The sequence below is a fragment of the Agelaius phoeniceus genome, chromosome 22, assembly GCF_051311805.1.
Source record: "Agelaius phoeniceus isolate bAgePho1 chromosome 22, bAgePho1.hap1, whole genome shotgun sequence".
Classification (NCBI taxonomy): Eukaryota; Metazoa; Chordata; class Aves; order Passeriformes; family Icteridae; genus Agelaius; species Agelaius phoeniceus.
This window is the reverse complement of record NC_135286.1, coordinates 451,208-464,923: the sequence shown is the minus strand read 5'-3', so window position 1 is coordinate 464,923 and position 13,716 is coordinate 451,208. Positions and strand designations below refer to the sequence as shown.

General features: G+C 56.4%; 2 protein-coding genes across 2 annotated transcripts; one reads left to right on the top strand and one right to left on the bottom strand.

The window, feature by feature from the left end:
- Window positions 1–587: 587 nt before the first annotated feature.
- On the bottom strand, window positions 588–3,573 carry NR0B2 (nuclear receptor subfamily 0 group B member 2). Its single transcript, XM_054648067.2, has 2 exons — window positions 1,979–3,573; window positions 588–1,442 (listed from the first exon to the last, which is right to left on the bottom strand). The coding sequence occupies exons 1-2, from the start codon at window positions 2,493–2,495 to the stop codon at window positions 1,171–1,173; spliced, it is 789 nt and encodes a 262-aa protein (XP_054504042.2). The 5' UTR covers window positions 2,496–3,573; the 3' UTR covers window positions 588–1,170.
- A 137-nt stretch (window positions 3,574–3,710) lies between these two features.
- Window positions 3,711–12,267, top strand: NUDC (nuclear distribution C, dynein complex regulator). The gene is made up of 9 exons (XM_054648197.2): window positions 3,711–3,870; window positions 4,878–4,955; window positions 7,286–7,510; window positions 7,759–7,842; window positions 8,222–8,335; window positions 8,734–8,928; window positions 9,491–9,574; window positions 9,665–9,783; window positions 11,425–12,267. Exons 1-9 carry the CDS (start codon window positions 3,775–3,777, stop codon window positions 11,474–11,476), a joined length of 1,047 nt encoding a protein of 348 aa, XP_054504172.1. The 5' UTR covers window positions 3,711–3,774; the 3' UTR covers window positions 11,477–12,267.
- The last annotated feature ends 1,449 nt before the right edge of the window (window positions 12,268–13,716 follow it).

The following is a 13,716-nucleotide window of genomic DNA, read 5'->3' as shown; positions in this document are numbered from 1 at the left end:
CACAGGGGTTGGGGACCAAGATCCCCCTTTGAGGGGGGGTTTAACAGGCCCGGGAGCAGCAGGGCTTGGCCAGACCCCCGGGGGTCTCGGGGCTTTGAGGGTCACAGCCCCCGGGGGTCACAGACTCCACAGCCCCCAGGGGTCTCCGGGGGTCTCCGGGCTGCCCTCCTCACCCCAGGCCAGGGCTCTGGTCTTGTCCCCCCGGTTCAGCCTCCTGTCTGCATTGCCAGATGGAAAATCCATTTTTATTCCATTCTATCTTTTCCATGCCTGCAGTTTTTTTCTGCCCACCCCAAATTCAACACCATCGTTAGAAGGGCACCACTGTGTTCCAAAACGCCAAACATTTTATTAAAAAAATAATTTATTGCATCTTATATACAAACCACACGAATGTACACATAAAATACTGACACCTCACCTGTTGGAGGCAGGAGGAGCAAGTTTTCCAGGTGTGCACCTGGCTCTGTGTCCAGGGAGGGAGGTTTGGATCTCCCACTAAACCAGCTCTGCTCGGGTTTAGCTTTTCACACAGACAGGAAAGCCCAGAGCCCCACAGGAGGTGCAGTAGGTTTAGGTGCTGCTAAGTGCTCTTAATCCTGTTGCATTTCATGGAATTACAGAGGAAAGAGAGAATCTAAGGAAAAGAGGGGTGAGTCTGTCCACCCTGTAGGATTTAACACTGGCTTTTTCCCTGAAGAAATGTCCTGAGCATTTCTAAGAGTCCAAGCATGGAAGCCAGGCCCAGAGCCAATTCCATAATTAGTGATCCCACTGAGGATCACTGTCAGACACACGGCATCAAGCTGAGCACAACCCTCACTGATTGGAGCTCACAGCAAAATGAGCAAAAACCGGGAGCAGGGCAAGAAACCCTTTGCCCACTCACACTGCCCGGGCTGGAGAGCAGGAGCTGCTGTGAGCCTGCTGAGCCTCAGCTGCCTCGGCAGGGCTGCTCCAGCCTGGGCTCCGGGGCACACAGAGATCCCGCAGGGTTTCTCCAGCCTGGGCACACAGAGATCCCGCTGGGATCCCGCAGGTCCGGAGCTCCAGGGGCACACAGAGATCCCCCAGGTCCAGAGCACCAGGGGCACAGAGATCCCGCAGGTCCCGAGCTCCAGTGGCACAAGGATCCCGCAGGTCCGGAGCGTTCCTGTCCCGTGTCGCGGCTCAGCGGGGCAGGGGCGGCCAGGGTGCCCGCGGCCAGCCCGACACTTCGAAGAGCATCTCGGCCAGCAGCTCGCCCATGGCCGCGTCCCCGATGACGGGCCGGAAGAAGAGCGCCGTGACCAGGGCGGCGGGGACGGAGCCCAGCGAGGCGGCGAGCCGCAGGATGTGCGGGAAGCGCTCCCGGTGCTCGGGGTGCGGCAGCTCCCGCAGCGCCCGCTGCGCCTCCCGCTGCAGGCTCTCGATGTACAGGGCAGCCTGCAGCCCCGGGATGTCTGCGAGGGACAGCACACGGACAGGAAGGTCAGGGATGGCAAACAGAGCCAGGTTTCTCCTATTCCCACCCCTCCCCGTTTCTCAGAGGGGATGCGCACAGCGCTGGAGAGGCACCGCTGTTCCAGGGATGCTGGGTGAGGGAGGGACAGCAGCTAACAGGGAAAGTCATGCTTTAAAAGTAAAGGAATCCAGGATTTATTGTCTGCAGGGCAGGCAAAGGTTGTGACATCCCTCCCTCCTGCTTCCCAGTGCATTTGGGAATGGCCAGAGATAGGGAAAAGGTGACCAGCCCTCTCTGCTCTCACACCTGCCCATCTCTGAGCATCTCCAGGCCATGAGGTCTGTGTTCACCTGGGAATGTGGTGGGGTCCCCATCCCTGGACATGGCACTCATTGCTCTGGGCTGATGGGGAGTGGCACAGGGTGCATTCCATGGTTTTGGAGATCTTTTCCAGCCTCAGTGGCTCTGGGACACTGTGATTCTGTGCCCAGCTGCCAGTGGGGCCCAGCAGAGCCACGAGGGCCTGGCACTCACCTGGATTGAAGAGGATGGCTCCCCTCAGGTAGGTGAACTCACTGGGGCTCAGGTCCAGCCTCCAGAAGCTGTTGAGGCAGCCCTGCAGCCTCTGCACGGCCGCCAGCGTGGGCTGTGTCCCCTCGGGCTCCTGCCCTTTGCTCTGCCCGCTGAGCAGGATCTTCTTGAGCATGCTGGGCGCCGGCGCCTCCATCACCTCGAAGGTCACCATCTCCTGCACCAGCCCCAGCAGGAAGAGCGGCACCCAGCAGCTGTCCAGCAGCAGCAGCTGGTCCTCCCGCGGCAGCAGGCGGAAGGCGGCCACGTTCTTGACGAAGCTGATGGTCTTGAGCAGCACGTGGGAGGCGGCGCGGCAGGTGAGCTGCGGCGAGCGCAGGCACACGGCGCGGCGCTGCCGGCACGGGCACTGCTGCCGGGGCCGCAGCTCCTGGCTCAGCAGCGTGTACAGGATGGCGGGCTGCCTCTCCTTGCCGTGGCACCGGCACCGCTCACAGCCTGAATCCACGCTGGAGCTCATGGCTCAGCCAGCTCCTCGTCGAGAGAGACGCAAAATCCCTTCCAAGATACGTCCCGGGCTGGATTGTCCCTGTCCTGCCAGGCCTGCCAGCCCCTGGCTGCTCCAGCCAGCTCTTATAAGGCCGGGTCACAGTGAACACCCCTCGGCAGCCTTGACCGCCCTGATTAAGCAGCCCTCATTAAACCAGCCGACCAACCCCTTTGCTGCTGCGTGGATTGGCCGGGCCAGGCGCGGTCAACGGCCGTTTTTCTCAATGAATCGGCGGGGAGGGGTTGTGTGGCCTTATCAGGATTACCCAAACAGGATAAACAGAGTCATTAGCTCAGGCTGTACCATGGCACCAAGGCCCCATCGGGCAGCTGTCGCTGCCAGGGTTCACAGACAAACACGGAGCGCTCGTCTGAGCCCGGCGTTCAACGGCCCCGGCGCCTGGCCTTGGCAACAGCAACCTGGAAGTTGTGTTATCAGCAGCTGTTTGCCTGGCCTTGCTCGGGAGCCGCTTGTTGTGGTGCAGGAAGAGGAACCTGGTGAACCCTGAGCAGGCTGTGATGGGCCCAGGGGTTGGGTCTGTCAGAGTGCTGGGAACGGGAAAACGCTCCCATGTGCAGAATGAGAGAAAAGTATAGAAGAAAGGCCAAAATTCTCGTATTGTCCTAGTAGAAACACAGCCCAGGGGTTGTGTCTCTCAGAGGAAACACAGGGCTGGGAAAGGGAAAACACTTCCATTTGCCGAATGAGAGAAAAGTATGGAAAAAAGGCCAAAATTCTCGTATTTTCCCAGTGGAAAGGGACCCAGAGGTGCTGGTGGACAGCAGCTGACCATGAGCCAAAGTGGGCAATGGTTGTTGGGGTGGACCCGCACTCAAGGCCTGTGCCCAATTTGGGCCCCTCACTGCAATACAAGCATTGAGCTGTCCGGGGAGGGTAACGGAACCGGGAAGGGATGGAGCACCAGGAGCGGCTGAGGGAGCAGTGGGGCTCAGCCTGGAGTAAAGGAGGCTCAGGAGGCCCCTCTGGCCCCGGCTCCACGGCAGGACTGGCTAGGCCCGGTCCGGGCCCTTCCCGCGCCCCGGGTACCGCAGCCCGCCCGGCCCGTCGCCATAGCTACGCCGCCGCGCCTCACGGCCCGCCCTTCCCTGCTAGATTGACAGCCCTGGTGACCAATCAGCGAAGAGAGCGGCGCGGGGCCGCGCTGGGATTGGCCGGCGGGGAGGGCCTCGCGCTTCCGCCGGCGCCGGTTCCGGTTCCGGTGGCGGCCCGGTGCGGGAGCGGCAGCACGATGGGGCTGAGCGCGGAGGAGGCGGCGGAGCAGGAGGACCGCTTCGACGGGATGCTGCTCGCCATGGCCCAGCAGCACCAGGGCGGCGTGCGCGAGGTAGCGCCGCCGGCAGCGGGCGCGGGGAGGGCGGGGCAGGAGCGGAGGAGTGAGCGGGGAGCGCGGGGAGCGGCCCGGCCTCCTCGGGCCCCGCCCCGGCACGTGGAGCAGGGGCCGCACGTGCGCCGCTCCCGGAGCGGCGATAACGGCCGGCCCCTCTCGTTAATTAGTGCGGTGTGAATGAGGCGCCCTCGGCCCGGCATCACAGCCTGGCCCCGGTGCCCCGAGAGGGCCCCGGGTGCGCGGCAGTGCCGGTGATAGGGCAAAGCACCACAGGGCAGCATCGAGCTGCCCCGTTCACCTTCCCAGCCCAACCCCGCGAGGCCTGGCCGTGATCGTGGGATCGCCCCGTGCTCGGGATCTGCTCACCCACCCCGGTCCTACCGGCTGCGGGCTCCGGGATCCCGGCACTGATCGGCAGCAGGGCTGGAGGGTGTGGGAACATCGCACCCACATCCCACTCAGAAATAATTCATAAAAATGCCCCTCGTGTGGCAAAACCTCAGAGTGAAACCCGTATGGGACAGGATTCCTGGGAAATAAAGATCAGCCAAGCTCAAGGAGAATCTGGGATTCCAGAGGGGATTTGGAGGTGCTATGTCATGCATCAGTGGTCCCTGGCGGCTGTAAAAATAAGGAGTTTGCATGCTTTTAGGTGGGCAAAGAAGCCAAACATTACATATATATATATATATATATATATATGTATGGGATATGTATGCATGTACAAATCCACTCCTGCCTGGGATAACAGCCTGGGGCATGGGAGCAGGAGCTGGGAATAAGCTGCTGCCTTCAAGCAAAGCACCCCAAGCCCTCTGTGCAGGAATCCAGGCTGGATGTGCACAGCTGAGTGTTCTGGAGGCAGCACTCACGGGGCTGATTCCAGGGCACTGCTGGCACAGCCACAGATAGGGAGGACAAAGGATAAAGGCTGCTCCAGGGACACGAGGTGCCTCTCAGTGACCTGGGCTCACTGCTCCCTCTCTCTCCACCCTGTTCCCCAGCTCGTGAACACCTTCTTCAGCTTCCTGAGGAGGAAGACAGATTTCTTCACCGGGGGAGAGGACGGAGTAGCAGAGAAGGTAAAAAAATAAACCTGCAGGCCTTTAGCTCTTCTCCCTTCCATCCCTTCCACCAGCAGCTCCCGAGGGAAGGAGACCCAGAGCTGCCCCTGTCAGGTGAGGGATACCCAATTCCCATCAGGGATGGTACCTCAGTGCAGGTTTCTTGCCAGGCTCTGGCCAAAGGCTAGTTTGGAGAGTAAACCTGCCAGACACACTGATTTAGCAGTGACACAGCAGGTGATAACCCCCGTTACCTTGTTTGCTCAGCCAGGAAAAACACAAAGTCCAGGGCTCTGCACATGCAGCTGCCCCTTGGCCGGGCTGGGCAGCCTGGACAGAGCATCCCCTCTCCTGCAGGGAGCCCTTGCTGGAGCTGGAGGGGTTTAAGGTCCTTCCAACCCAAAACATCCTATGATTCTCTGAAAGAAAGAAAGAAAGAAAGGTGAACCCCACTGTAATTTTTTATGGAATAGAGAGCAGATCTCCCCTGTTCCTGGAGGCTGTGTGATCTCACCTGAGTGGCAGCTCGGAGGTGCCTGGCTGCTGTCCTTGGCAGTGGTGGCATCTGTCACAGTGCTTTATGGCCTCCTGGAAAAGTGCTCTGCCACCACAGGAACACAACAAACAGGGAAGGAGCTGCTTCCCCAGCCCTGCTGAGCCCTTGGCATGAAGGAGAAAGGAGAGGGTGGGAAGGTCCCTGCATGTTTGGGGGTTGTTTCAGCAGGCTCGTGGTGTGGGCAGTGACAGGGACAGGCTCAGGCACTGAAGGTGGTTTCCTCACCCGGGCTGGGACATCCTGGGGGATGCACATCTTGCATTCTGTACTCCAGGACACGCTGGGGCCGAGCTGTGTAAACAATCCTTGCTCCTAAAGCCAAGCAGAAACACTCAGTGCTTGCTTACAAACTGCAATTTACTCAGAAAAGGTTCTGGATTTCTCCCCCACCCTGAAACTCCTGGGATATGTATAAATAAATAAATGTTCCCCCTGTGATTCCTGTCTGAGATGTGTCCCTGTTGTTTTCTGGGGCAGACCTCAGCTCACCTACGTGCTGTGTGTAAACAATCCTTGCTCCTAAAGCCAGGCAGAAACACTCAGTGTTTGCTTACAAACTGCAGTTTGCTTGGAAAAACTTCTGGATTTCCCTCCCACCCCGAAACTCCTGGGATATATAAATATATAAATAAATGTTCCCCCTGTGATTCCTGTCTGAGGATGTGTCCCTGTTGTTTTCTGGGGCAGACCTCAGCTCACCTACGTGCTGCTGTGCACAGCAGCCCTGGCCTTATCGAGCCTGGGGCAGTGCTCTGGCTCCCTGCCTGTGTACTCAGCTTTCCCTGAGCACGAGGCCCTTGGCAGCCCAGACCTTGGGACTGACTCCCAGAGCCACAAGAACCTTCAGAGACCTGGGAGCAGGGCTGAAACAAAGGCTGTATGGAGGAACTCACCCCTCCGTGTAAAAATAAGTGTTTCAAGCATTTCTCCTCCAAATCGTGGCACTGAGGCTCCATCTGGAGAAAAGCCCACAGAAAGGTCAGAAGTAGGTAAAGAAGCTGGATCTGGTGTGTCCAGCTGTCCTGGAGGTATGGAGTAGCTTCAGGTGGCTGGATTAGGCATCAGCTCGTCCTGCTGGAATTGCACAAAGGACAAAATTAGTGGAGGATTTTATTTCACTGTTATCTCCTGGAAACATACTCCCTGTGTAACTAGGACGGACTACATTTCAATATTTCAAATTTTCCCCTTTTCCTCCCTTTTCACTTCCTCCTCTGCTTTTTGAATTGAAAAATCTCTAGATTTCCAATCCAAAAAACTGAAGGAAGATGAAGGGAAGATTCCCAACATCTGTGTGACTCAGCAGATGTTCTTGTGCTCCTCGGGAGACTGAGCGGGCTTGGTTCAGGTGTAGCATGGGTGGTGTTTGACCCTGTGTGGTGGTTCAGGTGTAGCATGGGTGGTGTTTGACCCTGTGTGGTGGTTCAGGTGTGAAGCGGGTGGTGTTTGACCCTGTGTGGTGGTTCAGGTGTAGCAGGGGTGGTGTTTGACCCTGTGTGGTGGTTCAGGTGTAGCATGGGCGGTGTTTGACCCTGTGTGGTGGTTCAGGTGTAGCAGGGGCGGTGTTTGACCCTGTGTGGTGGTTCAGGTGTAGCATGGGTGGTGTTTGACCCTGTGTGGTGGTTCAGGTGTAGCATGGGCGGTGTTTGACCCTGTGTGGTGGTTCAGGTGTAGCATGGGTGGTGTTTGACCCTGTGTGGTGGTTCAGGTGTAGCATGGGCGGTGTTTGACCCTGTGTGGTGGCTCAGGTGTAGCAGGGGTGGTGTTTGACCCCCTGTGCCCCTGTCCCCAGCTGATCACAGAGGCCTTCAGCCACCACAACAAGCTGGCTCAGAAGGAGCGCCGGGAGAAGAAGGCGCGGCAGGAGGCCGAGCGGCGCGAGAAGGCCGAGCGCGCTGCCCGCCTGGCCAGGGACAGGGACAGGGCCAGGGCCAGGGAGTGCCCGCAGCCCGGCGAGCCGCGCATCAAGGAGCTCACTGACGAGGAGGCGGAGAGGCTGCAGCTGGAAATCAACCAGGTGAGAGCCCAGCAGGTGCCTGCAGGGGCAGCTTTGTGCGCCCCGTGGCTGCGAGGGGCTAGAGCGGCCCAGGCTTGCTCTTCCCCTTGGCACTACCTCTTTGCTGTAACTCTTCAAGGGCTGAAAATTCCCTGTTTTCAAAGTGGAGCTGGAGCTGAAAGGCTGAGGCCATCTAGTGCCAGCTTGGGAGGTGGCACAAAGTGCCAGCTCTTGGTTGAGCGTGTTCCCGCTTTTCTCTTTTCAAACAGAAGAAAGAGGCACAAGGGCAGGGTAACAGTGTCCCAGTGAAGCCCTCGGAGGAGGAAGGTGAATCTTCAGATTCCAATAAACAGGTAAAACTCGTCTGGAAATACTTTAGATGCATAAAATGGTTTGGGTTGGAAGGGTTGAAAGCTCATCCCGTTCCACCCTCTGCCATGACACCTTCCACTACACCATGTTGCTCCAAGCCCTGTCCAAAATACACACTTTGAAAATACAAATTAGAAAATCTGGCTTTAAAAATGCACAGTTAATTCCTAAATGTGCCAGTACAGACGGCTTATGGGGGTTTTTTTTGTAGTCATGTTTTACCAGAACCAGGTATTAATTATGGAGCTAAATTTAAGGGGATTAAAATACAAACAACTGACCCGCAATTCTTATAAAACTGAAGAGCTGTTGTTGCAGTGGAAACTGGAAAAGCTTCTTTCTTTATCTTGGATTGCTTAGGGAACAGATGATGAAGAGGAAGATGAGAAGGATAAAGGAAAACTTAAGCCCAACTCTGGCAATGGAGCTGACCTTCCAAATTACAGATGGACACAGACTCTCTCAGAATTGGATGTAAGTAGTGCTTTATGACCAGGATCTGAGGAATCTGAGACAGGGAATAAGAGCAGGTGCTGGTAAGAGGTGAAGCCATTTCCCTGTGTTCCAGTTGCCTCTGGAAGTTTGCTGGAAACAGCAATGTTTCAATAGCTGGCAGAGAGCTTGGTAACTCAGTAAAATTCCCAGGAGCTGTAGTTTTCCAACTTTTGGTCTTGTTTTAACCAGGCATCAAAAAATGCTTCCTTTTTCATGGTCCTTTCCTTTCACCTCCTGCTCTCTCAGTACCTCAAGGAAGAGTCCCTGCTCTGCCTGGCTCTGGTGAAACCAAGGCAGGAAGGCTTGGAGCAGCAGCATGGGAGGGTGAGGAGGACTTTCCCTGCCCAGCTGCTCAGATCTGCTCCTTTTTGCTGCAGCTGGCTGTGCCCTTCAAGGTGAGCTTCAGGCTGAAGGGCAAGGACGTGGTGGTCGATATCCAGCGACGCCGCCTCAAGGTCGGCCTCAAGGGCCACCCTCCTGTCATTGATGGGGAGCTCTTCAACGAGGTCAAGGTGGAGGAGAGCTCCTGGCTCATCGAGGATGGCAAAACAGTCACTGTGCACCTGGAGAAGGTACAGCAGGAGGGGCTGGGCAGGGGTCAGGCTTGGCCCTCAGCCTCTTCTGGGCCTCAGCTGAAACAGAGCCCCTGTGCTTGTCCTGGGCACACTCTCAGTGGGGTATTTAAGTTCCTCCATCTTCAGCCTAATCTTATGCTATTCCAGGATACCCAGTGTAATTCTCAGCAGTTTAGGAAAAGCTGGAAGGAAATCAGTCATTTTAATGTTGTCCTTTAGCATGTTTTGACATTTGTTAGTGACATGAAAATCCAGGGGCAGACCTCCTTGTGTCCCTCCTTGTGTCCCCTCTGGGCCTCTCCAGGAGGTTTGTTGTAATCCCATTTATGTCGTGCCAAATGGGACATCTGGCATTCTCTCAGATCTCCCAGCTGTGAAAATTTAGGCTGCCTAAAGTAATTTGAAACAAAAGTACCCTTTATCTATGTTCAGATTTTACTGATATTTAGAAAACTGTCAAATAAAGTTTGATTCCATTTTTTTTTTCCTGTGACTGAGGCTTAAAAACCCTAGAACAAGTCCAAGAAGGATAAACTGGTTTTGCTTCTTCATCCTCTAGATCAACAAAATGGAATGGTGGAACAAACTGGTGTCCACAGACCCAGAAATCAACACCAAGAAAATCAATCCAGAGAACTCAAAGGTAAGAATTGTTCTGTTTTATGGGGCAGAGCCTGCTCAGGAGTTACCTCAGCTGAGCCCAGAGTTGTTCCAATCTGGATCTTGCTTTCAGCTGTCAGACCTGGACAGCGAAACTCGCAGCATGGTGGAGAAGATGATGTATGACCAACGACAGAAGTCCATGGGCCTGCCCACCTCTGATGAGCAGAAGAAGCAGGATATTTTGAAAAAGTGGGTGCAGCTCATTCCTTTGCTTGGCTTTGCCTTCCTCTCTGGCACAAATAAGGGAACAGCAGCTTGGCCTTCAGTCCTAGCCTGCTCACCTCTGCACATCTCTGTATCGTTGGCCAGCCACCAACAGTAGTGTCTGTAAGAGCCTGTGGGGGCAGAAAGCCCAGTGGGGACATCTGGGAATAGCCTAGCTCTGGAATTGTCCTAATCTGCTGATTTCAAGTCCAGAAGGCACGTTTAGAACTGGAGGTGCCATCTCTGCTGAACTTTGACATGGTCTTGATTGGTGTCTAATCTCCCTCGGTAGCCAGCTAATCACCCCTCCCTCTTGCCTCCAGACAGTTGTCCCCAAGCCACTTTTATGGCTTTATTGCCTTGTTTGGCATAAATGCACTGGGGCAGGGAAATGATTCCTGGAGCTCACAAGGCCATCTGGGAAGGTGTGGAGGCAATTCTGGGTCACACAGCTTCTTCAGCAAGTGCAGCCCCACACCTTATCTCTGGGTGAAGGATTGCTGGGGCTGACCTGACTCCTTGCCTCCCTTGGCTTCATCTCTCGTGCCAGAAGCTTCTCTGTGGAGCTGAGTGGGGTGTGAGCAGAGCAGGGACCAGGCTGCCCTGGTGTCAGTGGGATGGGAAGCACCCTCTGCTCCTGGGAGGGCACATGCAGGACACCTCGCTGGCAGGGCCTCCTGTTTGGTGCTCTGGAAGCTGGCAGAGGATGGAGAGGAAGTTTAGACTTTGTCCAGGGCAAAGGGGACTCAGTGACACCCATGAGGGTGCTGCTGTCTGCCAGGGGAGCTGTCCTGGCTGCCAAACAAGGACAGGATCCTCACAGCACAGATGGCCCTGGAAGGGGAAACGCTGTGGGGGCGTTCCAGGGAAGCCCTGAGGTGGGAACACAGAGGAGACCAAGCTGCCCTGACTTGCAGAGTGTGTGAAGCCTCCACAGGTCTGTGATGTGTTGTGTCCCTTGGGGAGCAGAGCAGAGCAGCCTCTGTGTGCACTGGGCACTCCTGGGCACAGAGCACTGCCCTCACAACTTCCTGAGTGGCAACCTGAGCCCAAATAGCCCTGGAAGGTGTCCCTGTCTATGGCAGGGGGTTGGAACAAGATGATCTTTAAAGTCTCTTCCAACCCACAGTGATTCCCTCTGCTGGGACTGCAGTACATTTGAAATCAGATTTCAGCTGCTGTGAAACCAGATACCTCTGGTCATGTCCTCCCTGAGATTTTACTGTCAGAGCACTGGGGATATTCCCCATATTCCAGTAAAGCTGCCAGCCCTAATCTGCCTTCACCATCTCCCCTGTGCCCTACAATCTGTGGTGGCTGCTACGTGTGCAGCCCAGAGGCAGCAGTGAGGGTGAGTGTCTGATCATTAACAGCTCCCGTGTGCCTGGGCTTGCTGACCTGGCAGGCTGGCAGGAATGCTGCTCCCACTGACCCAAGGAAAAGGTGTTTGTAGGGAAAGTCCAGGGAATGTGTCCCAGGGAGCTCAGCAGAACCCTTCCTGCTGTGGAGGGCGTGGGGTTGCAGCAGAACTCATGAGTGCAGGAAGCAGGAACCCTTCCCTCCCCAAACAGAGCTCTTTGGCTCCTGCTGACTCACCCAAACTCTTGTCTTTGTTTTTCCTTGCAGGTTCATGGAACAGCATCCAGAAATGGACTTTTCAAAGGCTAAATTCAACTGAGCTGTCCCCCTTCCCCCCCTCTTTCAGTCAGCCCCTTGAATGGGGCAGGAAATGTATGGTTGGATATTCCTCACCTTGGGCAAGTTAAACTTCAGCATCCCCCACCCACGCTTGCTGTGGAGGGCCCTGCTCAGCCACCCTGGGAGCAGAGGCAGGGCCCCAGAGCAGCTCCAGACAGAGCCACAATTCCCAAAGGCAGTGAGGAGAGGAGGAGGGCTTAGAGCAAAAAGGGTGTTAGGGCTGAGAGAGCCAGACCTGAGAGGTTTTGAGATAAATCCTTGAGGTATTGCTTCGCTTCCCTGGGCTGCTCCGAGCTGCTCGTCCGCTCTTTGCCACTGGCACAGGTACTCTGAGTTCTGCTCCCTCCTGCTCTCCTGTGAAAACAAGGGTCAGTTTGTTTTGTAAAATAAATCTTTTCCTGCCTTCTTGGGAAGGGAGAACAGCAGTTGGAAAGCACAGCTATTGCAGTGGAGACAGACCCTGCTTCTCCTTGCTGCTGCTCCTGTTTGTGCCACGAGTGGGACAGCTGGAGCACTCCGGGCTCCCAGCAGATGGAGGGTCAGGCTGCTGTCCTGGAGCAAGGAGAGGCTGGGGACTCTGTGGCTGTGGGTGGGAGGACGTGGGGGCGTTGGGGATGCTGTTGTTGCTGGGAGTGTCTCCTGCCTCTTCCCCAAGAGCCTCCCTCCCCTCTGGCCTTGCGCTGTGCGAGCTCCTGCTGACGAGTGGCATCACTCTGCATGTTCTGTCTTTGTTGAAACTGCAGTGCAACATAAAGGAAAACAAGTGGAATATCCCAGGCAGAGCGTGTGGTTTCTCTGGCAGAGGGGATCAGGGATCCAGGCTGGGAGGGAGAAGGGAGGGGTGCTGGGGGTGCTGTGCCCGTGCTCTCTGCAGCTGCCTGTGAATCCCTCTCGTGCTCCCAGCTCTGGACTGATGGTCTCTCCCTCCCTCAGGAGGTGGCAGTGGGAGCTGTGTTTTGCTCAGGAGTGCTGCTGAGCCCCATTCCAGCTCAAACCCCGGGGTGGCTGCTCCAGGCTCTGCTCTCCACAGAGCAGCACACGACCACACCAGGAAGCCACCCTTGCCCCAGGTCTCCTCCATGCCCAGCTAACAAGGAGAGTGTCAGGAAATCCTGGGCTCTATCCCAAACCCCTGCTGCTGTGGCTCTTCCCTCTGCCTCCCACAAACATTTCCACCTCCTGCCCAAGGGATGGGCACAAAGGGCTGAAAATCCTGTTTGGGCAAAGTCCAGCCTGGCACAGCTCCTGGCGTGGTGGGGTTGTTTTCTGAGCAGCAGAACACTGTTTGCATGAAGTCTCTCATTTTACAGACTTGGGGTTAAAAAGCAGCTCCTTCCCAGCAGAGCAGTGACCTTGAGGGTGAGCAAGGACCCAGATTGGGGCAGCTGCCTCTGCCTGTTTGTCTTACAGATCACCTACACCCACTTGCCTTCCCTCTACACCCACCTGCCTGTCTGTACTTTGGCCTTGATAAAAGAGTAGCCTCTGTTTTCATAAAAAAAGCTGAACTCTGCTGGATTTGAAGGTTTTAGCCCCAGAATGAGCTACCTGCCCGGTTTGTGGGACAGGGGAGCTGGGAGAGCTGAGCTGCTCTGGGTGTGGATGAGCTTCTCCCTGTTCTCAGCTCTGTGGGTGAACCCCAGGGAAGCTGGGGGGAGGTTTTGGGAGGAAGGAAGGTCAGTGGGAGAATGGGGCCAGCCCTGGTGCCCTGACCCTGCAGGAGGTGAATGCCCGGGCTGTGTTTGTGAACGTGGCTGATCCCAGAGCTGCCCCTGGACTTCGGCCCCTCGGCAGCGGAACAGAAGGTGTTTCACTGCCGGCCTTGTCCTCTGCAAACAGCCCCGGCCACCACTGTCCCCAGCCAGAGCGAGCTGGGAGCACCCTTGTGCTTCCCAAGGCAGCTTCCCCTGGGATAAACCCTGCTGGGTCTGAGCAGCTGCTCAGGGCTTGAGGAATGCAAACCCCACCTCAGTCGGAGTCCCTGGAGACCTCGGAGCGTGGCCCTGTCCTGTGCCCATGGCAGGGAAATGCTGGGCAGCACCAGGGAAATGCTGGGCAGCACCAGGATCCACACTGTGCACACACCTTGAGTGGCACCTGAGCCCCAGCAGAGCAGGAAGGGCAGTGCTGGACAGGGACAGCTCACCGAGGTCCCTCTGGCTCCCCATACCTGTGCCAGCTCACCTGGAGCAGCCGTTCAGGTGCTGCCACCAGCTGGAG

What these genes read in the sequence shown, in the direction of transcription:
- NUDC (XM_054648197.2), top strand. Translation starts at nt 3,775, where the DNA reads ATGGGGCTGAGCGCGGAGGAGGCGGCGGAGCAGGAGGACCGCTTCGAC. An exon ending in TCACTGTGCACCTGGAGAAG is followed by an intron (nt 8,929 to 9,490) that starts GTACAGCAGGAG and finishes TTCATCCTCTAG; the next exon opens with ATCAACAAAATGGAATGGTG. An exon ending in TCAATCCAGAGAACTCAAAG is followed by an intron (nt 9,575 to 9,664) that starts GTAAGAATTGTT and finishes TCTTGCTTTCAG; the next exon opens with CTGTCAGACCTGGACAGCGA.
- NR0B2 (XM_054648067.2), bottom strand. Translation starts at nt 2,495, where the DNA reads ATGAGCTCCAGCGTGGATTCAGGCTGTGAGCGGTGCCGGTGCCACGGC. An exon ending in AGCCATCCTCTTCAATCCAG is followed by an intron (nt 1,443 to 1,978) that starts GTGAGTGCCAGG and finishes TGTCCCTCGCAG; the next exon opens with ACATCCCGGGGCTGCAGGCT.